Raw genomic sequence first — 26334 nt, 5'->3', positions numbered from 1 at the left:
GAGTATTCAAAGTACACAAACGCTATAAAAAGAAAAGCCTTAGTGTTTGAGATTACCATGAAAAAAATGCAAATGGTAATTAACAAGTAAGGTGTTATCATATTACATCTCCGGGTAAATTAAGATGGAATGTTTCTCCTCCTGTAATGTTCCGCTCCGATTGTAAAATCCATCTCGGAGAGAAGAGAACAGCTTGTTCGCAGTAATGTTACACTATTAAGCTAATGTTAACTTAGATAGGTAATCACAATAGAGCTCTTAATTGTCAACAACTATGCTTAAAAGCTATTTATCGTTGTCAGACACAACCCGTAACATTAGACTAGTCTTAAATGAATTTTTGTTAATAAGTACTTACTCGTGTTCATCATCATACTTGGAGCATTCGTTTTCCACATGAAAGCGTTAAAATTAAAATTCAGCCAAGAGGGAAATCGCACACTTAATAAATGGCACTGCATTCTGTTCACTAATAAAACTGAGAATTTTTCCTTTGCTGTGAAAAGTGCTTGCCATCAGCAGACTATTTATCGCTTTGGCGCACATATTTTTGTTGCGAGAGAAATACAAAATCAAAATTCATTTAAAAAAAAAAAGCATTTAGCACTTTACTCCATAAAACTGCATTTGCTTTTTCCCCTCTACTTCCCCTATAAAATGTTAACGGAAAAAAAGGGAAAAAAATGCAAATACATTTCTAGCATTCAAAGTTCTATAAGCCTTCTAATTGAATCCAAACCCATAACTCACTGACAGCAAAGGGAAGATTTTATCCATTCAGCCATCGTCGCTGACATAGAAGCAAAAAATAATATGAATCATTAATAATGCTTCATGTTAATGCTTTTGTTAATACTTCATATCAATAACTTTTGCGTGTTGATATTGAATATTTTTATTTATCTCTTCGCAACGTTTCTTGTTTAAAAAATTAACTTTATTCACGTGAATTTTCGGTCACATCAAATTTCGAGAAAATTTTATGAACCACGGAAATTACAAATAGTTTCTAGCTCTAAAAAAATGTATATGGTAATTAGATGATTTCATTTCTAATTTTCTTCTATTCCCTTCTGCTTGCGTTGTATGTTATTTATTTTGTACGAACTAGTATTTTTAAATTTCATTCTTACAAACTAAAGGAATGAACAGAGTCGAATGCAACTGTATTATAATTCTCATGTAATCAATGGATTTACCGTTATTTTTCTTTATTAAAATGAGACTATTATTATTATTATTGTTATTATTATCTGAGACCTCTAGGTAGTTAAGGACTCATCAAGGGAGGCTGTAATTACCCAACCCAGCTATCATACCTTCCCTTAAATTCATTTACACTAGATCAGTGGTCGCCAAAGGGGTCGATATGACATTGTTAGGGGTCGATTCGGGCTCAGGGATCGACAGAAAAATATAAGACATCATTGTATGGGTAATATTTAATTCGGTTAACTTGGATTACCTCCATGACAAAAGACATGGAGGTAATGACAACGCAATTAAGAGTGAATCGTGGGATCAGTACCTCCATCTTACAGGTCCATGAATAGGACCTGTAAGATGGAGTAAGGTCATGAAAATAGTTACTGAGGCCAATCAAGTAGGCCAAAATTACGTATTTACCAATAAACGGATCTTGGTGGTTCCTGCCGGCCGGCGCAGTGGGAGCGAGATTGCAACACGTGCGTGGTTCTTATTTACTGATACTTACACGTATTCGATCCCAATCTCATTTTTGCGCATCGACATACAAGTGAGCGCTAATGTTCTAAAATTCATCAACATACATATTATAATTCAATCGTTATTCATTCACGAACTAAACTTCTCTATGTTGAAGAGTTGAGCAGCGCTGGTAGTAATATCAGTGATATTAATACCAGTAGTTTATTAATAACACTAGTAATACCAGTGATATTACTAGTGATAGTAATAGTAGTAGTAATATAATAATATATACTATATTATACATACAATAAACACTGTAACTATAAAATAAACAAAAACGCACATAAGCGTCTTTTTTTGCTTGTCGTACGTAATAGTAAAGTATAGGGGATCGATAAAAAGTCAAGAAACGCTTGAAGGGTTCGACGGGCAAATGACTTTGGTAATCCCTGCACTAGATGCACTCACTACCCCCAAAGTGCAAATTATTCCATTCACTCACTGCTCTCTCTGCGAGAAAATCCTAGCTCTTACCCCTTTCTTGACTGAGAACAACCTTGACTTCCATGGATGTCCCCCGTGTTCTCTCCCCGCCTTCCATATAACGAAAAATTTCATCATTTGAAATGCTATAACACCCATTCAAAAGTTTATAGACCTCTATCATATCACCCATCTTTCTCCTGTTAACCAGAGTCTGAAATCCACATACTCGCAATCTGTCCTCATAATCTAAATCCCATAATCCAGATATAATCTTTGTAACTCTTCTTTGAACTCTTTCCACAGCTTCTTTATCCTCTTGGAACCGGGAGACCAAATCTGAACACAGTAATCCAGCTGTGGTCTTATCAAAGCCTTATAAAGAGGTAAAATTACTTCCTTATCATAACATGTCAAGATTCGCTTCAACATCGCAATTATCCTCTGAGTTGCATTTGCAACTTTTGCTATGTGACCTTTGAACTTTAAATTCTTATCCACCAATACATCAAGATCCCTTGCCTCTTCAGTTTCTTGTAGCATAACCCCGCTAATATAATATGCCGCTGGATCTCTAATCACGCCAAAGTGCATAACTTTACACTTACTAACATTAAACTGACAGCCATTTTTATTTGCTCAGATTTCCAGTCTATTCAAATCATTTTATAATTGCTGAATATTAGTAGCACCCCTGATTGCCCTACCCATCTTCGCATCATCAGCAAACAATTGCACATCTGATTATAGACCCTGCTTGATGTCATTAATGTATAGATCGAACAATAATGGCCTATAAAAAGTTAATAAATTATACTTATTGATTGTAATCAACTGTACATTAACACTGTGTAGAAAATTTGCAAAATAATAATAATAGTTTTTTTACCACTAGCATGAATTTTTTTCTGAATAATAATAATAAACTACTAAATTATCCTTATGATTATAGATTTATATTTATTTATTTGCGCATGCGCATACATGTACTCGGTTGTTTTGGAAATTTGCACTTTGAAATTTAATGAGGTTTCTTTTCTGCATAAATGTCACTGGTTTTCGTAAGTAGTTCATATTCCCAGAAGATCTGTACCAAGTTAATCTTACATTGACGGTTGGAAAGAAACAACACTTAAAGGTCAACATTAACTTTCATTAGAAGAGCGATTTAAAAAAATAAATTAAAAAAAACGGAATTTTTAAAATTGCCAAATTGCCATAACACTAACTAGTTAGTATGCTATCTTCTTAAACTTTTTTTTATACTTTCTTTGATGAGTATTATGAACATCGTGTCTCCCTCTCATAGTGATTAATCGGAGATGGTACGAAATCGATCCTAATAACTAAATCCCTTCCACAATTAATTCTTTCCATAAGCATGTAGTCAACTGCTTTATCTATAAACTATATAACTTCTACACCAAGTGGTCACGAACCTAATGTGTGTGTGTGTGTGTGTGTGTGTGTGTGTGTGTGTGTGTGTGTGTGTGTGTGTGTGTGTAGCTCAACGTAATAGCATCGCAAAACACTGAAATTTCAAGTATAAAAAGCGAGTTTTTCATAATTATTCATGTGAAATATAAAATATGGCATCCGTATTGTTCTGTCTTCTCTCACAGTTTGCATAAGATAAACACGCGTCTTGTTTGTGTCAGAAGTCAGCAACTTTGAAGTGCATTGAATTGCATGCAACGATTACGTCATCATGTCATCTTATGCATGCACGTTTGATTCATATGTCATGATTACGCTATCATGAAGATCGATCGTAGGCAAACACAGCTTCCGAACTAATCGTCATGTCTAGATTTTAGCTTCGTGATTCATTTTCCTCTCTCTCTTAACCTGTGTTGCGCGCCTGAAGTGACTTGACGAAATGCATTTTGGTATAGTTGCTCATTTGTTGTTACACAAAGGGCAAACTATGAATATGATCTCATTCTCAAGTGGCAACTTCATGTAGAGTAAAACAATGTAAACTCCTTTTAATATGTACATGAAGAGCTGGGGGATGGAGTGGGGGGGGGGGTTCTGCAAAAGTGAATTCTGCAAAATAAGTATTCCTGTGATCAGAAAAGCATATGAGTTGTACTTGGAAGGAACATGAGACATCAGGATCGTTAAAGGGGAATACCGCATTTTTCAAATACAATTTGCTACCTCAATTCTTAATTATATGAAGGGTGAGTGTATATACAGTATATTATATTATTTATTTTTTGAATGAATGGTTTTCTGACGTCAACGAGAGTTTAAAAAAAAAACTATGTTTCTGTCAGCATTTGCGGTGACCTCATTTTTATTATATTATATTATTGTATTTATTATGGGGTGCGCAGCAGCTAAGTTCTCGTTCCTGCACCCTGTTAGTACCCATTAGGGGAAGCCAGTAGCGCACTCAGGATTTAATCTTGGGGTGGGGGGGGCGAGTTGAGTAGATGATTTGAGAATACACACTACGTATCGCATACGACCTATGACTGAGAAGCATCTGCAATGATCGCTAATTCAAAAGTAGCATCACGTACGTATGCTGCAGTATAGTACAGGGTTAAATGAAATGCAATTAGGGTGTCAGTAGGTGATTTTGATTTGTAAAAGAAATAAATAAATAAAGTGAGTGGAGAATGGAAAGCAATTTTAAGCTCATTTTTGGATTCAGCACATCGAAATTAATCAGCATCAGCTGCTTTCCTTACAAGGCAAACAGAAAATTTCAGGTTGTTGCTAGGTATAATGTGCCAACAATGCGACTTAAGTGACTTTGAGCGCGTTACGATAGATTATGCGCGTTATGCTTTCATCGGCGAATCTGTCGCCAATGAAAGCATAACGTAAACTTATTGAAGCCCATGTTGTGATACGTATGCTCTGTGCATCGGCAGTAGTCCAGCATCCAGCCAAAGACAGTCTAGAGACATCTTGGTCATGCAGGTGGCCAGCGGAAGGTGCACACATGCAATCTGACAAATGGACCACCATTTGTCAGATTGCATGTCCCATTTACTAGACAGAATGTTATGCAAAGGAGTTATCGTAAGGGTAATGCATCATCTTCATCACGGGTGGAAATTACAGCAAATGACCTCATCATATTCCACTTCTGTCAGCCATAAACAAACAGCTATGATATAACAAGCATATGAATCCCGACATTATACACTTGACTGGAAAAAAATAAATAAATAAAAATAACAGGCTTGTCCAGTCAAGTGTATAATGTCGGGATTCATATGCTTGTTATATCATAGCTGTTTGGTCCAACGAATCCTGTTTCTGTTGTTCCACGCCAGCAACACAACCAGCTTATGGTATCGACAATATTGATCGATGCGTTCATTGTATTAGACAACAACACTCACGGCAATGGTGTAAAGGTATGGGAGAGTGTTTTTCTTGTTAAGCCCTTTGATACTGGTGGAGCAATGTCTGAATGCCAGGGACCATTGAAACATTGCTGCTAACTGGGTGCATCCCTTTATGAACACAGGTTATTCATCTGGTAATAACTTCCAGCAGGATAATGCGCCATGTCACTAGGAAGAGCTTGGGACGAATGATTCTACATTCTATATACATTCGAGTTTCTTTTTATGCTGTAGATACGTTCCACAGAAAACCGCATATAAAAAATCGCACAAAAAAGAACTAACTTAGGTTGAAAAATTAGGGATACCTTCCATACTTTTCTAAAACCGTATAAAACCGAAGAAATGAATTAAAATAAACCTAAAATCACATAAAACGTTTATAAAGATTCAGGAAAATAAGAATGCCTACGTTTGTTTTAAAGCTTTATTCATTTAATTTTATTAAAAAGTGGCAATATTTTTTTTACATCTTGTCATCAGAATTATCGTCGCTATTAGACAATATTCGGCAACGTTTGTGAACTGGTGCGAAATCACTTTCATCACCAGAAGAGATAGTCAGCGCATCAGATCTGTATGGTAAAGACAATGGTTCTTTACAAACAGAATTAGCTTCACCCTCATTCTGTGCTGATTTTTTTCTTCTGACAATGTAATCAGTGATTAAACTTTGCGATGATGATTTTACTAATTTTTTATACAGCTCGCGATATCCAGACATACAGTTCTTCAGCTCGCGTTAGAATTTAAAGGCTCATTCAGAATTTGTTTCATTAACAAGAAAATGATTTTCCAATTTATTACACAGTTCAAGCCCTTCTCGAATTATATTTGTAGTTTCACTTAAGGCATTACGCACAAGTAATTCGTCTACATCATTCTGGCTAAATGTATCAAAGCCTTCTCCACCAATTTACTGTGCCAAAATAATGATTTCAGCTGATAATGTAGATGTTTGCATGGTTGCACTATTTGCAACGCATCCAGGTCAAGCTGCTTTCCAGCAGGCATTTAAAATTTGTGGTCTTATTTCAGCGATAGCAGATACAACATGATTTACGCAGTTCAAAATAGAAAATTATTTCCAAACGTCAGTTACTGTTAATGATTCATTTTCTAGTTTATCCAATATAAATCGAAAAGTGTGCTTAACGTAATATTTTTTAAAAGTAGCACTTATGCCTTGATCTAATGGCTGAATAATGCTTGTTGTATTGGGTGGAAAAAAACTACCTGAACATTTGGATGTTCTAAATGCGGATGTCTTGGTGCATTGTCAACAATTAATAAAACTAAAATCGAGAGCTTTTTGCTTCATATGTTTCCATTTCTGGTACAAAGCAATTATTGAACCATTCAGTAAATACAGCAGTTATTACCCACGCCTTTGTATTAGCCATCCAATGTACCGGTAGCTGTTTTAGATCTTTGCCTTTAAGAGCACGTGGTCTTAGAGATTGATTTACTAGGAGGGGTTTCAACATTCGATCCCCTGATGTATTGCTACAAAGTAACAACGTTACTTGATCTTTGCTTGTTTTAAACCCACTTGCTTTTCTTTCTCAGACTTTGCGATGTAAGCTCGACTAGGCATTTTCCTCCAAAACAATCCCGTTTCGTCAGCGTTAAACACTTGATCGGGACAATATCCACCATCTTCAATAATTTTGGCTAACTTCTCTTTAAAATATTTGGCTGCTTCTTCATCTGCTTTAATCTTCACGTTATGAAGTGCATTCCTTTGTAAAAACGCGGTTAACTGTCCTTTGCTAGCCAAAAATTCTTTATCAGCCTGGGAAGCGGAAGTAGACCTACTAGACGGTTCAAATTGCTTCATCTCTTCATAAAACCGAAGAGTTTTTGTTTAATTGAATAACCACTTATAGGAATTCTTCTTTGAGTTAATTCTTCAATCCAAATTACGAGCGTTCCTTCCGTTTTTTCTAATAAAGCATCTCTTGAGTACGATGATAATTTGGCACTTAGTTTTGTGCCAGAAATGAGATTTTCTTATTGCGACTTCATTCTTTTTGATTGCTCTTATAGTAGATTCACCTAAATTAAAACGTTTACTAATCGCCGTAGATCTCTCTCTCCTTTTACAAAGCGATCTAAAATTTCAATTTTCATTCGTTGTGCTTTTTTTTCTCCATTGAGCCAAATTAAATCTTTAAAATAAAAATTAGTTCAAAATTTAGGCTTTCGGTAATGAAAAGACAAACACTTACTCACATGCAAAATTAAACTTCACGGACATTCACTGCTTACACGTTACTCGCCTCACGCCAGAATGTTCTGCAACACGCTGTTCATTATATACAACAGTACATAAGTTTTGAAGTCATGCACCGCACAACTTCAAATCTTCATAAAAAAGATATGCATAAAAAGAGATCCGAGTGTGTGTGTGTGTGTGTGTGTGTGTGTGTGTGTGTGTGTGTGTGTGTGTGTGTTAAAGATACCAAGCTATTTTAAACCTGGTTTTACTCCATTTCCCAAATAAGCAAACAGACAAACAAGTCAAGTTTGCGCCTGCAAGTGTTGCAAGTCTAGCTGACCCTGCACGTAGTGCAAGACCAAGGCAACTCATGGTAAAAGTAGAATAAGCTCTGATCACTAATCTTAATATTTACCCATAATGCAAAGCACATCTCCTGGAGGAGATGTATGATGCTTTGTATTAAAGGCAAGGGGCCACTAACCAAGGTAAAATACTTTCTACATTTTTATCTCCTCCTGAGATTTTTATTTAATAAGGTTATAACACCTTATGGTAACTTGTTCTGGTAAAATACTTATAAGCTCTGTATTACTAAAATCTTGGTATTTCTAGCCTGGCTCCCACCGATGAGACCTCAATTAAGACCGAAACCGATCTGGGTAGTGGCCCCTTGCCTTTAATACAAAGCATCATACATCTCCTCCAGGAGATGTGCTTTGCATTATGGGTAAATATTAAGATTAGTGATCAGAGCTTATTCTACTTTTACCATGAGTTGCCTTGGTCTTGCACTACGTGCAGGGTCAGCTAGACTTGCATCACTTGCAGGCGCAAACTTGACTTGTTTGTCTGTTTGCTCACTTGGGAAATGGAGTAAAACCAGGTTTAAAATAGCTTGGTATCTTTAACATTTTTTATACCCAAGGTAAAATACTTTCTACACACACACACACACACACACACACACACACACACACACACATATATATATATATATATATCAGAGGTGAATATTCTGGGTGTGCTAGGTACTCATCCACGAAATATCAGTATCACCGATATTATATTTTTGCATTTATTCCCGTTAAAGTCTCCCCTAATTGTTTTAAGACTTTGCGTGATTCCTAAAATTAAACACAATATACAAATGCTTCATTGCTCTCTTCACGAGGATAATGAAACATTAGTGCTTCATGAAGAGGGCACTTTTCGACGCGTAAACATTGCGTCACATTCGCGTTAATAGCCCCGGTGTGCTTTCAAAATGCATACACCTTTGAGCCCTTTGAAGATATGTAAAGAGAGTGCAGCGGGTCAAATTCTTAGCGTTCTAGTATTTTTAAACCGCTCAGAAGGCGAGGCCGGGTGAGCTCACATTGAGAGCTCACCCAGCACCTAGCGGCTGTGATTGGTTATTGTGTCAACCAATCAAATTGAACGTTGTAACTTGTCATGAGTTGAGCTCTTTCTGTATTACAAACAGCTGTTACACATGTTTTGTGAAACCGAAATTTTGAAAGTGGATGTTAGGAGAAAAAACCTAAATGTTTCTCTTGCTTTGTGCAGTATAGCATCTGTTGAGGTTGCAAAGTTTTTTTAACGGTATAGAGACATTTTTATTCTAGTGTTCGGAAACAACAGACAGTAAAAAATATCTATTCCTGAATAAAAATGAATATTCTGTGTATTATAAGACGTTGTTGATCTACAAAAAAAAAAAAAAAAAAACAGTATATGTGAGATTGATAAGACAGACCAACCTTTGATACTAAAAAATAATAATAATAAAATAATGCATGTAGGATTCCCGAAAGTGTGGATAATTCCGATAATGATTGGATGTTATGTATACTGAGTCTCCGTAAACAAAATAAAATTCTTGGAAAACGGAGCGAAATATACACAAACCAGAGAAATACACATTACACGGGCAACAGATTTTACGAAATGATTTGCTGCTCTATCAAACCATATTTATTCCTGCCATACTCTCTGTCTACTCGTAAGTTTGTTTTTTTAATTATGCCATCATGAATTCACTTATTCATGTCTAGACTTTATAGGATCGTGCTATTCGCTCTACTCGGCAACTTATAGGACACACACACACACATATATCATAAATGTCAATTATTAATAATTCGTTTACCATTAATGAAAGTATTTCTACTCAGACTTATTCTTTCAGGGGGACCCTGTAACCCCCTAGAGAGCGCGTCCCGTGGGTGGCGGATAGGGGAGCCCACCATGTGTGTGTGTGTGTGTGTGTGTGTGTGTGTGGTGGGGTGGTCTGAATATACTGAATAAGGACTCGTGGACTAACAGGGCCATAATGGGCAATCATCTTGATTGTTCGGGAAGCGGCACTCCCATGGACCCCTAGCTGGATCTATCCTCTTCTTCTACTTTGAGGAAGACCCACTTACTTTAATCTTTCCTATAAGGCCTTATCAGCCAACTCTTCTTATTTTGTGATCTTTATGCTATTAGAGTACTCGATGGGCATGGGGGTCTTTTCATTTCTGGGCTTACAACTATGCCTCTCTATAAACCTTACTATAATTCTTCTATAATCTACTCTTTCCCCCTTCAATATACCCTGTTCCTCCTATGGGTTTAAATTCGGAAGAAGGCTAGTTCAGAAGCCTTAAGGTAGCAGCCCTATCACTGAACCATTCCATCGCCAGGCTAGTCCCCTGACATGGAGAACATAATCCTACTTGTAAGCTGACAGAAAAAATAATCGGATTGAATCTATGGGAAACGACACTGGAATGGAAAAGGTAAAACACAAATGGAAACGACAAAATATAATACACATAGCAAAGCGGAATGTAAGAGGAATAGCTTATAAAGAAATAGGATTAGACCAATTATTAAATGAAAGAAATTTTAAAATAGCAGTAATCACTGAAACAAAAAAGAAATTAAAAGGAACCATGAGAACCGAAAATTTTAATGTGATATACAGTGGAGTCGACAGAGACCGAAGAGCACAAGCAGGAGTCATGATTTGGATTCATAACTCCCTTTCAAAACAGTTAAAACATTATAAATTATGGAATGAAAGAATAATAGAAGCTAGAATAAAAATAGATTTAGGCAATTTAACAATAATTGGTTTATATGCCCCAGAAGAAGGAAGAGAACAGGATAATATTGATTTTTATAATCAGCTACAAAACATATATAATAAAATAAATAAAAATGAGTACGTAATTTTAGCAGGAGACTTAAATGCAAGAATTGGAAACACGAAAATTAATAATAATAGAGGAATACATGGAGAACATACTCTAAACAGGAATGGTAAAAAACTGATTGACTTTGTAGTTTATAATAACCTAAAAATAATGAATTCCATCTATAAACATAAAGACATACATAAATATACTTGGGCAGCAAGAGGATGGAAATCAATATTAGATTACTCTATATTAAATGAAAAGACATCAAAATTTTCACTAGATGTTAGAGTTCACAGGGGATATGAAATAAACAGTGACCACTTCCTTTTTAAAATAAAATTAAGATTACCACCTAAATGGCTACAAGTAACAAGAAGAACAGAAAGAAAATTTGAAACATTTGTTTATAAAACTAGACTATTGAATGATTCAAATGTACAATGGCTATATGAACAAAGAATTAACCAATATCTACATAAAATAAAACAAAATGAATAAATAGAAATAGAATGGCTTAATATAAAAACGATACTAAATGCAGCAGCAAATGAAAGCTTAGGAAAGACCAAAAAATTCAATAAAAGGAAAAAACTAAAGATATGGGATGATACAATCAAAGAATTAATCAAAAGAAAAAAGACGCCTATCACAAATGATTAAGCAGTAAAATATTAGAAGATGAAATAGAATATAAAAGAATAAGAGCCATAGTTAAAAGAGAAGTCAGAAAAAGACAGAGAATCATGGAACAAATTTGTTTCTAATTTTGAACATAATTTATATAAAATAAGACCCCATGAATATATAAGATTTTGAAACTTAAATGCAGATACCAAAGAAAACATAAAATTAAACAACGAATTGAAATTAGAAGAATTTCTAAATTACTACACATAATTGTGGACAGACAAATATTTAAAAAAAGACAACTGGCAAACAATTAACGAAAATGAAAAGGAAATAACTAAAGATGAATTAGAAATCAGCCTGAAAGAAACAAGAAACGGAAAATCACCTGGAGAAGATAAGCTAGGAGATGATAAATACGCAGGAACAAGATTCAAAGAAAGACTCTTATTATTCTTAAATAAAATTTACTCAACTGGTATCCCCCCAATAGAATGGAAAAAAGCAATTGTGATTCATAACTTTAAGAAAGGTAATAAAGATGACCCTAAAAACTATAGAGGTATCAGTATACTAAATTCCTGTTACAAAATATATAGCAGAATCTTAAATAGCAAACTAATGAAATATTCCGAAAATTTTATTTTAGAAGTACAGAATGGATTTAGAAAAAGATGATCATGTATAGAAACGGCCTTTTGCCTAAAATTAATAATAGAAAAAAGAATACAATTTAGAAACACATATTGCATTTATTGACTTTGAAAAAGCATTTGACAAAGTTAAAAGAAACATATTATTTAACACATTAAAAGAAAGAAAAATACCAAATAATATCCTAAAAGGTATCACAAGTATATATGAAAATAATCAAATACAAATAAGATTAAATCACGAGCAATCATATGCCAGAGAGATAAACCAAGGGGTCCGACAGAGATATCCCCTCTCAGAAACTCTTTTTAATATCTACTTAAACGAAATAATAATAAAATGGAATAAAAATTTACATCAAGGAATTAAACTTTCTCCTACAGTAAACTTAAACACTCTCCTCTTTGCCATCGACCAAATAATAATTACAAATTCTGAAGATAACTTACAGAAAGCTATTTTAGATCTAAATAAGATAGGCCAAAGACAATGGTATGATAATATCAACAGAAAAATCAAAAACTATGGCCTTTAAAGGACAAGATCCAGCAAGAACTAAAATAGTAATAGATAACAAGATCTTAGAACAGGTGAATTCATTTAACTACCTAGGATGTATGATCACATGTGAAAATGAAAAAGATATAAACGAAAAATTGCAAAATATTTAAAAATAACAGGTGTAATTAACTCTATATTTAAACCAAACCTAGTTCAAAAACAAACCAGACTAAAAGTATACAATACATTAGCCCTACCGGTCTTAATGTATGGAAGCGAAATATGGACAATAAAACAAAAAGACAAACAAAGATTAACAACAGCAGAAATGAAGTTTATGAGAAAAACTGCAAAGTATACTCTATTTGATCAAAAAAGAAGCGAAGAAATTATGAAAGAATTAAACCAGTAATAGAAAAATTTTAAAAATATAAACATAAATGGATGGAACACGTTCAAAGAATAAAAACAGAAAGATTACCAAAACAAGCCTTAAAGTACAAGCCATTAGGAAAAAGAAAACTAGGACGTCCTCTTAAACGATTCAACAATGACTTCTAAGGCCGGAACAGGCTATGCTAGGCCTAAATCCTTGATATGCATGATGATGATGATGATGATGATGATCATCATGACTTATTCTTTCCTTTCATTTCCTATTCTCACATGTCTTATAAATGATGGTTCATATATTATCATCTTTGAGTATTTCAAAAAATATACCATCCAAATATAGCATTCTCCTTAATTGTTGTTTTCTAATCAATCCTAAAACCGATTGTTCCCACACCCTATGCAGAAGTATTCAAAGTTATCCTGCAATTAACTGCATTGGACTAATTAAGATGAGCGCTGATGCGCTATGCGATCTCAAAACTTTCATACATCGATAAAAATGCAATCATACGGTCATATGCGTCCGCAGAGGGGCAAACGGGAAACTCCCTCCTCCCGGGATCGAGTAAAAAATCCACAAATTATAATCGTAAAAGTGATTGAGATATATAACCTTACACCCTTGATCATGGGACACTTTTTCTATCTTAAAATTTTATTATGGGTTGGCCTGTTTTGGCCCATGGCAGGGTAGCCATAGAACACATGTTTTATTGCAGCAATAAAGTAAGTGTTCCTGTTTTGGGTTCATCTTTTTCTGATTTGTGAAAAAAAATGTTCCTTACTATTGTGAACAGCGACCAGTTCGTTTGCCCTCTGTGTCTAGTGAGTCACTGAGTGAAGTGTAAATTGTAAATTTACAGTAAAAATTTAAACAGAAAAATACATTTTTAAAAGGTAAGTGTATGTAATTTAATATTATTTTACTTGTTAGTTTTGTTTTTTTTTTGCTTTTAAACTGAAATAATTTAATTTAGGATTTTGGGATTAATTAATTAGTTGATTTTTAATAAAATATGCTGGTAAATTTTTATATATATGAAATTTTCCTAAAAACTGTATTAATTCCGAATACTTTTTTTCCAAGAATTAAAGATCATTAAAATCAATGTAAAATGAAAATAATGCATTTATAGTTTACATTGACAAATAATTACATAAAAAATGCTAAAAGATGTTTATTGATGTAATTATTTATTTCCAAACTTTTCCTTGGAAAATTTTCTGCAGAAGCCCATGCATCCGGTCAAATTGACGTGAAATTTTTAGCGCGGGTTGCATAATCCACACGACAGCACATCCAAATGGGCACACGACGCCACTGATATAATATATATATATATATATATATATATATATATAATTTAAAAATGTTTTGATCAGATCAGATTGCATTTTTCCCATGTGTCATAACATCATTAAAACTGGAATATTTTATTTATTCTGGAAAATAAAGCAAACGTTTTCCATTATGTGACATCATACCAATGTTTAATTTATAATTCTGAAGAAGAAAAATTTCTCATAAAAAGGTGTGTTAAAATATTAAAAATAGAAAGCTGTTCAAATCAAATACCTTAATAGTCAACAGGTATTTTAATACTGAAAATATTCATTAATTGCATTTCCTAACTCATGTTTTTGAAGACCAAAGAATTAGCGCGAAAGGTTTCCAAATTAACATTTTTCTACATTACAGATTGAAGGGATGGAACTCGTAATTTCTAATAGCATACTTTTTTCTTCTCTCTTGTCATTTATAAAGTTAAAAAATCTTTCTGATAATAATGCGATTTTAATTGGGCAAATGGCAAAATTAGATTGTGAACAAACTTATGATTTGATATTTTTACTACATACCAGACCCGCATCTGAAGATTCCCAACTAATTTTCTAAGATTCTGTTTGCAAAGATATTATTTCGAAAATTCATCTGTCTCATGCCTAATATTTTTTAAATTGTAGCCTATTTTGCTTTTCCAGTTTCTATTATCAGTGGCTGTTTTTTTTTTCTACTTTTATGTGTGTTCCCCTTTTTAATGCTTGCGTTAGCCTCTCTGAAAACTTTCACGAAGTAACTAACTCCCCCCCCCCCACACACACACACTTGTTTTGAATTTCTGCATGATGTATATTTTATTTTTTTATTTCTTCCTCATATTTTGTTTTCATTTTACCAGGATTACATTTTGAACTTATATTTTGAAAGAACATGCCGAAATTGTCAGAAGTATGGTTCTAAAATCGAGACGCCAAATGGTGAATGATAGTAACAAAGGAGGAGCGAAAATACGAGTGTAGGAGCACGGCAGAATAGACCGAAGGTGAACGAAATGCAAATGTGGGAGAGAGAGAGAGAGAGTTGTTGAAAAAAAGGAAGTGGTGGATGATGAGGAGAATGATGCAGAAACAGTAATGAAAGAAATAGCGTGCTTACACGAGATGGTCTTTCACAGAACGAATTGTGAGCTCGAGCGACTGGAGAAACAACTGATAAGTGGTAGAACTAAGAAGAGAAAGAAAGAAAGAAAGGAGATGTGATGAAAGAGAGAGAGGGAATAGGGAAGTATTTTATGATCAGTCCATAATGGAGGGTGTGATTCGTGAGAATGAGCCGATATTGTTTTCCTGATGAAGAGATGTTAGTGACATTATTAGAATGAAAATTGGGGAAGTGAATGAGTTGCTAGTTTTGGAAGGTTAATGATTTGAAAGATGATAAGAATGGAATAACAGAAGATATGGAACAGTTTTTGAAAGAAACGAAAAAGAAGAATTGAGACAAGTAAATATTGTGAGTCTGTTGCCACCGAGCATTTGTGAAATGAGGTTGGACGAACTGTTCACAGCTACAGTCCAATCTTAATAATCGTGAACATAATTGAGACAATGTTCAACTCACTCAACTGTGCACGTGTAAAAATTTCTGGACCAAAATGGCACGTTCCTTATTCACTCCAGATTTGACATTATGCGTTTTTTACTCTTTTTTTTTCAATCTCAAGTTGACAAATGGGAAAAATGACGAGATCGTTATATTCAAAATAAATGGATAAATTACAGTTATGTTTATCGAGTTCGAAACAGAATTTCGGTGCAAATTCTCTGCTGCAAATAGCTTACTGTCGAACTACAAATTGCAGAATAAGGAATGACCATTCCGCCGAACGTATTTCATTATTATTAACGAAGTCAAACAATCTCACTCCAAAATACTCCTTAAACATCGTTGATCAATGGCATCGCCTACGATTATCACTCACACGATGTCCATGTCAGAGTTCCATCATGCAAAAAATAAAGAACAGAATATTGTAAATTTCAACTTTTTTCCCCTTACTGCTGTTCTTCAGTCTTCCAGAAGCCCTTCCTATCTTCTACTCACTTCACCATAACTACCAAGATAATTGAAGTGAGAGACTTGCTCTATAATATATTCTTTAAGAAAGACAGAAGATCATTTTTATCACTCGATTTCATTACCTTTATTTTCTCAATATTGACAATCAGGCTAGTTGATTCGCAGTAGCATCAATCGCAGCAGTAAAGGAATTCACTTCTCCCACATTATTATATTATTTGTAAATAAGGCTAAATCGTCAGCAGTAATCCAGGTCAAATGCTCTAAGATTCTTAAAACCACTTTAGTCTCCTGTCTTTCCCTTGCAGTGTCTGGCTCATCACAGAGCCAGTTACAAGACGAAATAGAAAACAACGAGAGTAACACATCCCGTCTTACTCTCGTTGTTATTTTAAACCATCATTGATTGTATGTTTTATCAACTTTAAGAAGGTTGAGTTTTGCGCTATTCACTTAAAAATATTTTGCCATCTAATTCTGAATCAGTGAGAAGTAAATGTTACCTCTTATATTTAGTCATATAATATATGACTATTCTTCCTCAGTCTTAAGAAAAGGCTGGTTATATTCCACTAATTCGAGCCCTACCCAAGGGCCTATGAGTTGTGGAAATACTTTCTGAAAATGAAAGCTGTGCCGAACAAAGCGGCCTTTTGCAGCTGCCCAATTTTTAATCCATCTAACTCGAGTGCTTCTAGATGTTTTTCAATGTTTTAGGGATGGCGCCTAAAGCACCTATTATTATGGGAACAACTTTCGTTTTCTTTTGCCAGATTCGTTCAACTTCCACTTGCAAATCACGATACTTTGTAATTTTTTCAGTTTCTTTGTCGTCAATCCGACTATCTCCTGGTACTGATATTTCGATAAACTGAACACCCTTGTTTTCATTCTTTTCAACCACTATGATATCGGGTGTATTACATTCCAAGCTTTTGTCAGTCTGGATTTTGAAATCCCAGAGTAATTTAGCTTTTTCATTCTCATATATATATATATATATATATATTTTTTTTTTTTTAAGAGCATGAAATAATGAGATGAATAGGAACATAATGTAGGTACATGATATACAGAATATATTATATAATTTTATATTGGATAAAACTGCTCAAATTTTGCGAAATTTGCATAGTTTTAAAGCAGTAAAAAAAAATTGTATGTTGTTCCTTTTTAAAGCAAAATAAACAATAACAACAAATTAACAACAAAATAACAATTTTCTTTTCACAGAGAAACTCTTTTAAAATGTTATAATTTAAAAAAAAAACGATCCATAAAATGCGAATTCAAACCACATAGGACTTTGGAAACAGTCAGCAGGTTATTAGAAAGGACTTTTTTTTTTTTTCTATGCTTGGTTTATGTAACATAAATTAGCTCAATATACAGCACACAAATTGGTTTCATAAAATAAATCATTAATGTAGTCAGATTTTTAAAAAAAAATTGTAATTTCTCTTCTCCGTTCCCAAAATTAATTATGATATAATTTATCCGCAAATGACGTATTCATTATGGTAACTTAATTCGTGAATTGCGGTAGTTAAACGAGACGTTTAATTTTTCTTTTTCGCAATTACGGTCTAAAATTTTTGTTGTTGCTAACCAGAGATGTTAGGAAGTCCATTATCATAATTGCTAAAAACCTACTGCTCTTTTTTAATGGTCTTAATTCTCTAGGTGTTGCGTACAATTGCCGCTTGCGCTCTTATTACTTGAATATTGGCGAAAAAGAACTGCAATTCTTTAAATTGCACTAAATGCCCCCCCTTAGCTCTCTATCCCCCCTTTCTCCCTCTTCTTCCAGAGATTACAAGATGTGTAGCCTCTGTTAGAAGAGGTGTTGGATTACTAATACAGAAAGCTGTTCTCTTGATAAAATGATCTGTTGTTTATTGCTGGCTATGTTTGTAATTCGATATGTTTCCTACCAGAGGTAACACATATTTTGAAAAAAAATAAAAAACAGTGGTAAGTTTTCGCAAAAAACATTAAGAATTTTAGTGGCATAAGCTGGAATCATGATGAACAGACATCCTGCTTATCATTATAAGGTCATGGACATTTTTCAAAGAGGAGGGAGGGGTTTCCCATGCACTCATAAACTTATTTTTTATCTTAATTTGCACTTTGTTATGTGACTGTCACGCGCAAAAAGTTATTCAAACCTGTGGCATATTTGTACTAATTTTTTTTTTATTTATTTTTATTTTTTTTATTTTGTCAGTTATATATAGTTTTTTTTTTTTTTTTTTTTTTCAGGAAATCCTGCTCTAGAGTCGAAATATCGAACGTTTTCAAGCCATATCAGGACTCTAATAAGAGGAGAAGTGGTCTCACACAGGGCGATGAAATTAATCTCCCACTTAAAAACAATCCCAAAACATCCATGCCCGAGGCGAGATTCTAATCCTCAGCCTATTAGTTGAAGATCAGTTACGCTAACCACTCGGCCAACCAGGCTGACACTTGTATCTACCTTTATTTGCGCCTCTCTACTTCCACTCTCTCTTGAAGAAAAAAAAAAACTGTTCATGTGAATTCCATGACAATACCTGAATATTGGAATCAATGATGAATGTTTTTTTTCTTCTTCTTTGCAATCCTTAAAATATTTAGCTAACGCGTAGATTCAACAACTTCTGATATTGGCCATGAAAGTTAAACTTAATGCAGTTCTTGCCTAAATACATGCTCACAATATAAACGTAAATAAGAGATCCTAATTTCATCAAATAGATAAACTTTCTTGAAAAATAAAATAAAAATAAATGGATAAATAAATCTGGATTTATTGCTACGGTTAAAATATGACATCTTTAGATGAGAAGAGATTGTTCTGTTTAACTACTAATGCTATAATAGTTCGAACTGATTCGTGATATTTGACCACTTTTCAGATAAAACTGCAGCTTTAGAAGTGATCTGCAATCGGCCGAGGTTTTCACCAGCCTTGCTGAGCGTCATCGTATACGCCAACTTTCCAATTTCAAATTCATCTTTTATTGTCATGTTTCAATATTAGTCATTTATCAGATAAAAATTATGGACATAATTTTGGTAGTGCATGTTTAATAAGGAAACTAGTATTTAAGTAATTTTTGAATTGTAGAATAGCAAATATATGCAGTTTAGTAGTTTCTGTTTTTTTACATGCTTCGAATGATAAGAAATATCCATTAATAAGATATTAGTCAAGTGAAAAAAAAAACCTAGAAGAAAACGATAAAATAGCGGGAAAAAAACAACTTTAAAACGAATACGAAGTTTGCAAGATTAAAAAAAAAAAAAATCCAAGTCCTTTTTTTGTACAAGCAAAATATGATCAAAGGCGTCAAACTTAATTAATTAATTAATATTATCAGGTAGTTATTAACAGCCAGTAATTCCATCAGAAAAGATTAAGAGAAATGGATATGCTAATTATATATATATATATAGAGAGAGAGGGAGAGAACTCCTTTCAATGGATGAAAAACAATGGAAATGCGAACCTTCTCATGTATAAAAAGCGTATTGTGGTTACGTCGTGGCTCAATAATGCAGAGTAAAGCAAAAGAACAGAGGAAAAACGATACGGAAAGAATTCCTTTGCATTAAAATAAAATAAAAAAAAACTGAAAACTGAATTCAAAAAAAAAAATAACACCGCAGAAGTAGCTAACAGGCTTCCCTCACTTAGAAATAGTGATAGGTCGTACGCAGTTTTCTTGGTCGATTCTGTATTGGCAATTTTGACATAAGATTCTCAAAGTTCCTCAAAGATTCAGAACACTAATTTTATTAAACGCCATCCTTCTTGCCATACTTATTAGAGTTTTATATATCGCTTAGAGCTCCACGAAATAGAAACCCCAAGTAATTTGATTAAGATTCATATTATGTGCCTTATTTTTAGTGTAGTGAGAAAAGTAAATAACTCAATAAGAGAAATCTCTGCAATAAGGAAGAGATGAGAGAGAGGGCCATGAAGTTAATGTCTGAACACAGCCTGTTCGGAGATAGATAGATAGATAGATAGAGAGAGAGAGAGAGAGAGAGAGAGAGAGAGAGAGAGTGAGTAAGTTGATTCAATTACGACGTTACTTTCTGCCATCAGTATCCGATGGAAAAGAGTTGAGTAACTTAGCTCCACCAATATATAAAGCATGAAAAGCATACCTCTCTGGCTGCCTGCAGCCTCCTGTTCTCCTGTTTCCATGACAACGCCGTGAAATTCTCGAAGAAGTTTCCGTCCGCTTCTTGAACCCTATTAAACATAAGTATGTTTGGATAATTAATTTTTGCCTCTATACACGTAGATAATTACAAATTAGCTATGACAAAGAAAATAAGAGTTTCGCGTGAATAATACGCCTGCAGTCGAAAGTAAAATACCAAAACTGTGTGAGAGCGCGCATGCGCAAGTCATTAAGATTATTCTGAACATATTCATTATGTCAGATTATTATTATTTTTTTTTAAAGAAACCACATATCGAAATCCATATCAATACGAGATTTTCATTTCAGTTTCAATTGTATAATCTCTGTATGTATAAATATGCGTCATATTATATATATATATATCATTATTTGGCTGGATTGTCTGTTAATTTCGTGTATCCTTCAGCCGATTTGTCTGAGGAAATGTTCCTTGATGTAATGAAAATATCATTCCAGTTTCAGTCCCGGTCATTAGCGCACTTCCTCTCCTATACTGACATGTGAATGAAGTACATGGATGTTTTTTAACGTTATTAACTAATTCAATAAAGAAGTACCATAAATCTCATCAATTTCATGATATGCACCCTGAAGGGTGTTCAGAATAGAGAATTATTTAAATTTATATTTGAAAAATATCGTTATATTATCCTTATAAACCCATTTCAACGTTATGTACAAATAACACTTATTATAGATGTACGATTAAGTATATCAAATATTACAATATCATTTGTGCATACTTTTGGTCGCGTGTTTTCCAAATTTTCGGTATTGAGTTAGATGGTTTCCTTTTGAGACCAGCTAACTCAGCCTCAACAATACGATTTTGTTTGATATTTGAAATTCTAATCACTCACTAGACGAACTTCATTTTCCAGCCGATTGCAAGGATGGATGATCAATGACACAGAGAGGTAGATTGTTCCCCCCCCCCCGAAAAATGGGTTCTTAACCCCGAAACCCAGCAAAATAAACTATAGAATACAGATGAATACATAAAATAAATAATAGTTAGGATTAAGAACATCGCTTTTATGTACGCCGTGGATAATGCACTGAACTGCGACGATGATGAACAGTGGATACACGCTATCGATGGATTTCATTCAAACATCGAGGGTCATAATGAGCTCGCTAAACATGATCTGAATGCAGGGTCGTTTGGTTAGGAGTATGAAATTATGGGGGTGATGGGTGACAAACTCTACTCTATGGGGAGCTTGTCTAGATAGGACTTGAATTACTATAATATCGAAAACCTGATCTCGGGAGCGGTTGAGGGTAGGATGGAGTAGACAGGAAAGGAAGTTGAAAACCGGTTAGGGAATACAAATAGGAAATACTTGGACAACTTCTCAAAGACTGACCTGAGATTAAACTTTTCTTTTTTTTTTTTTTTTTTTTTTTTTTTTGTTGTTGTTATTTGCGACTAATGGCTTGCCCGACTTACAGTGTTCCGCCTATTACCAACTTTGGTTATAACGGATTCTAATATAGATAAAGACAAAAATACAATAGAACACGAACCAGTTTTCTATTATATATATATATATATATATATATATCTTCTTCCCTTCAGGTATTAGGCCTAGTGGCCTGTTACGGAGCTATCTTTAGCCCTTCTAATCGAGGATAAGGTGGCTAGCCCCATGCCTCCCGGTGTGTCCTATGTGTGTTCACGGGGACGGTTTGTCTGCTTGCGGGAGGAAAAACCCCAGATAAACTGGGGAGAAAATCCCTGTTGTCCACGCCACAGACTCATCGAGGGAGGGCGCCTACAACTCTCCGTCTCCACCACTGAATCCTCTAACTACAGCGAACCACATCATCTACACCAACACCATCTACTGCCCACCACCGCAACTAGTCTTTTCACAGACAATCACAAACATCCATGCCACGGTGGGATTCGAACCCACAGCCTTTTGGCTGGAGAGCGGATACGCTAACCACTCAGCCAACCAGCAAATAAATGTATTTTTTTTTTTTTAACGAAATGACCGTTTCAAAACCAGTTCGGAACTTAATATGTCTCATTTGCTTTATATTTTTATGAAGAGACGCTTTTAGCATAATATCAAGAATAAAAACCCAAATTATAAATAATACAGATCTTTGAGCTTACTAAATAAATAATTACAGTACTGCAGTAATTGATAAAGAATGAAATATCTTCTTCTCCTCCCGTAATAACGCATTTTTATTCCGGTAGGTGGCACTGTTTAGCCTTTTTCATGAGCATGAGTTTTATATTATGAACTAACCGCGATTATTACGTTATAGTGAAGATTATCTAAGTTAAATTTTTATAGCAAATTATATTAAATTTAGAAAAATGAGAAAAAAAAATTGAAACACCTGCTTTTAACCTAACATAAAATCGTGATAAAAATACCCATTTGCTGTGGATATAAACACTGCCCTTCTAACGTAGGGCAAATACAATTCTATTATAATTATTTATTTATACTTAAACGCTCGGTCAAAAAAAAAAAAAACGCATATCCCAACATCTTCACCTTATTAAAGAGAATCGTTTATAATTCAAAAATATATAACTCATAAGGTTTCGATTATAGTAAGTAAACCAATGAATTTGCTCACATCTCTTTATGTATTAATTCAGTCGATGAATACTAAAACACTAGCCTCGTCTCAATATTCTACAACAAGTATAATAACATCCTGCTGTTCGTCGAAACTATTTTCTTTTGTCAAAGAACAACGAAATCGCATATCTGTCACGAATCTGACAAACCTGTCGCTGTCAAAGAACGTCCGAATGAAGTAGTGGTCAGTGACACCGTTGCTATGGCAACGAACACCACACGCCTAAAACAGATGCATTCTACCTAATAAGGAAATTGGATAGAAGGTGTGTTTACATAGTGGCACACAGAACTAGCATAATACAAATGAAATATAGGTAGGTAGAGGAGGGCTGAAGGACGGTCAGAGCACGCCATATGAACTACTGCACGCTAGAAGAATTGATTGTTTCTTACTGTACTTGCATTCATTGAAATGTATCAGTACCACACCTTTTCCAACAAAAGGAAAATGCCCACGTAATGCAATGGGACTTATTCTCTTTTAGCTGGCATTTATTTATTTATTTTTGTAGCGAGTGTGTTCGTCAATGATAATAAAATTATGTCCGTCTATGTTTACAAAAATTGGGGGAGAGTAGGCTAGGATGGAAAGAAATGAGGAAAAGATTTTGTGTTTGATATTTTTGTATCGATTAAGCAAGGGACTTTTTCTGAAATGAATTAGTCAGTTAATAATAAAATTATTCGGAATATTTCTTATTAAGAGTACTTATTTTAATAAATAGTGACTTAACTAATATCACGAAGCGAATTATGTTCTGTTGCTGTTTGACTAAGTGAAGACGGTAGATAAATTACCGTTATTATTATTATTATTTTATTATTTGCGCGCAGGTTATAAAGTAAGAAGAGAGGGATGGAGAAGCCTTCCTATCATTACATTATTTTCATGAATTTATTATATCTATTAAATCTAAATCTCTTATAATATACTCGGTATTTGTCTAGGGCAGTTCAAAACATTATCTACTATCTCGGGTGACAGAATATTATTTCCTCCATTATGTTTTGCCCAGCTTGCTGTTTTAATCTTTACTTTATAATTTAGGTTTTGTCGTATAATACAAAGTGTTTCAAAAAGAATGACCCGATTTCAAATAATTATATTTAATAATGAAAATGGGGTACAGTTACAAAACGCCATCTCATTAACCAAGCGTAGCGGCTATTTGGGCGCTAGTAGTGGCATCTAGCGGTCGTCATATCAAACTGGGCCAAGGCCGTTCACATGGTACAAGTGGCATTCATTTGTGGTTCGTGGTTGCAGAGATATACAATTTTCAAATCGGGACATTCTTTTTGAAACACCATGTATATCCGTTTATAAATCTTAGTCTGCCCTGCCCTAGAGTATTGTCCTCACATTTGAAGTAGAGCGCCAAAAAATCCCCCGTAGAATATTTGATTGTATCCAAAATATAATAGATGACTTCCTCCTATAGCTTTTCTATAGAATCTCTTTGTTGCATTATGCCTTTTCTATAGGTGTTTACATATACAGTGCTTGAATCATGACAGCTGGTAGTCAACATCCATATACAGTTCAGCTCCAAACTTACCGAATCAACTTCTCAATCTCATTCTTTATTCCATATACCTTTAGTGTAGAAATGAAGAGTTTTAAATCCCTCACGTCAAAAAGGAGACCGTTAAAATCACACTATTTCTGTCAAGAATTAATTAGTATTTAGGAATAGGAGATGGCAGATGGTGCTTACTTCTCTTCCCCTATGTTCAAACTTAAGGTTGGATTTTGCTGCCTAACAATTTCCAGGAAGTTAGGGTTAAAAAAGTTCCGTCTTCTCCCTCCGGAATAAAAGTTGTTATAGGATTTTAATATGAATTCCATATAATATTAAGTATCTATTATTATAATAGTGGATATTTAACATTATATTGAATTCACAACTATTGTGGCTCGTTCGTTTAGAACATTTCTAATTGCTAAGAAATGAATCCAAATCATCCGTAGAAAAGATAATGGATGTGATGTACCCAATTAATGAAATATAGTCTTTATCATGAGTGGAGTTGCAAGGCACATATTCGTTATCGAGTTAGCAGGATCAGTATCTGGTTTATAAATCCTAAACGATAACCAATTATCAGGGATTTTTCCTACCTCCTATTTTTTCATATTTTTTTTAAAGCGTAAAAGCTAATTCCCAATTGATAACAGCTAACAATCGTCTTTTAGCAAAAAAGCAGAAATTTCTTATCTCACCACATTTTATGTAAGAGCATATTTTCTTGGTTGTGTGCGCAGTCTACAAAAGTAAACTTTTATAAAAATTTACATTTTTTTTTTTTTCTGTTTGAAGTTTTCTAAATTCGAAAACTCCTCCACCAAACAACACACGCTTTTTGATTGCACTCGTTTCCGGTGGACCTCTAAAGTGAACCTACATTAAGAAAAAAATTATTTTGGCAACTCGTGTGCTTTCTTTAATCTTATAGATGAATTAGAAATAGAAGTTGGTGTATTTTTTTTCATTCTTTTTTATTTTTAACTAATGCACATCATTAAGGAGGAGAAAACCGATTGTTTTAGTTCCTCTTTCTACTAGCACACGAATGTTGCAACAATTTGAAAGAGGAAGGAACAAAATTAATAGTGCATATGACTGATCATTACAATGGCAAATTCTGTTCCAAAAAAGTAACTATATCAGCCTTGATTTTTTTTTCTTGCAAATGCCTATCATTACAGATATCATATATCATATTTGCTGGCATGGTTGACCGAGTGAACAGAGTTTACATTTTCTAATCTAAAGACCACGCATTCCAATACAACTCTGACATGAATGCTTGTGAATGTCTTTGGCAAGATGATTTTCACCGTCCAGTGTAAAATAACCATCCTACACACTGGAAACCCGAATTGGCTTGAAATATATATATATATATATATATATATATATATATATATATATATATATATATATATATATATATAATGCTCTAGCTACCAAGCTTGGTAGAAAAAAGACTCAAATACAAGCATTATTTTGTTGAAGCAGTTGTTAATTAAA

General features: G+C 34.0%; 1 protein-coding gene across 1 annotated transcript in view; it reads right to left on the bottom strand.

The window, feature by feature from the left end:
• The window catches only part of LOC150108197 (BAI1-associated protein 3-like), a 709720-nt gene that overhangs the window by 535256 nt on the left and 148130 nt on the right, over positions 1 to 26334 (bottom strand). The window contains exon 3 of the mRNA XM_090390426.1: positions 20641 to 20728. Within this exon, the coding sequence (XP_090246552.1) occupies positions 20641 to 20728 (88 nt within the window). The remainder of the gene's footprint in view (positions 1 to 20640; positions 20729 to 26334) is intronic.

Source organism: Typopeltis vanoorti, chromosome 3 (genome assembly GCF_054136105.1).
Source record: "Typopeltis vanoorti isolate ZY-2024b chromosome 3, IOZ_Tvanoo_1.0, whole genome shotgun sequence".
Lineage (NCBI taxonomy): Eukaryota > Metazoa > Arthropoda > Arachnida > Uropygi > Thelyphonidae > Typopeltis > Typopeltis vanoorti.
The sequence above is the reverse complement of the archived record's forward strand: the minus strand, read 5'-3'. Positions and strand labels throughout refer to the sequence as shown.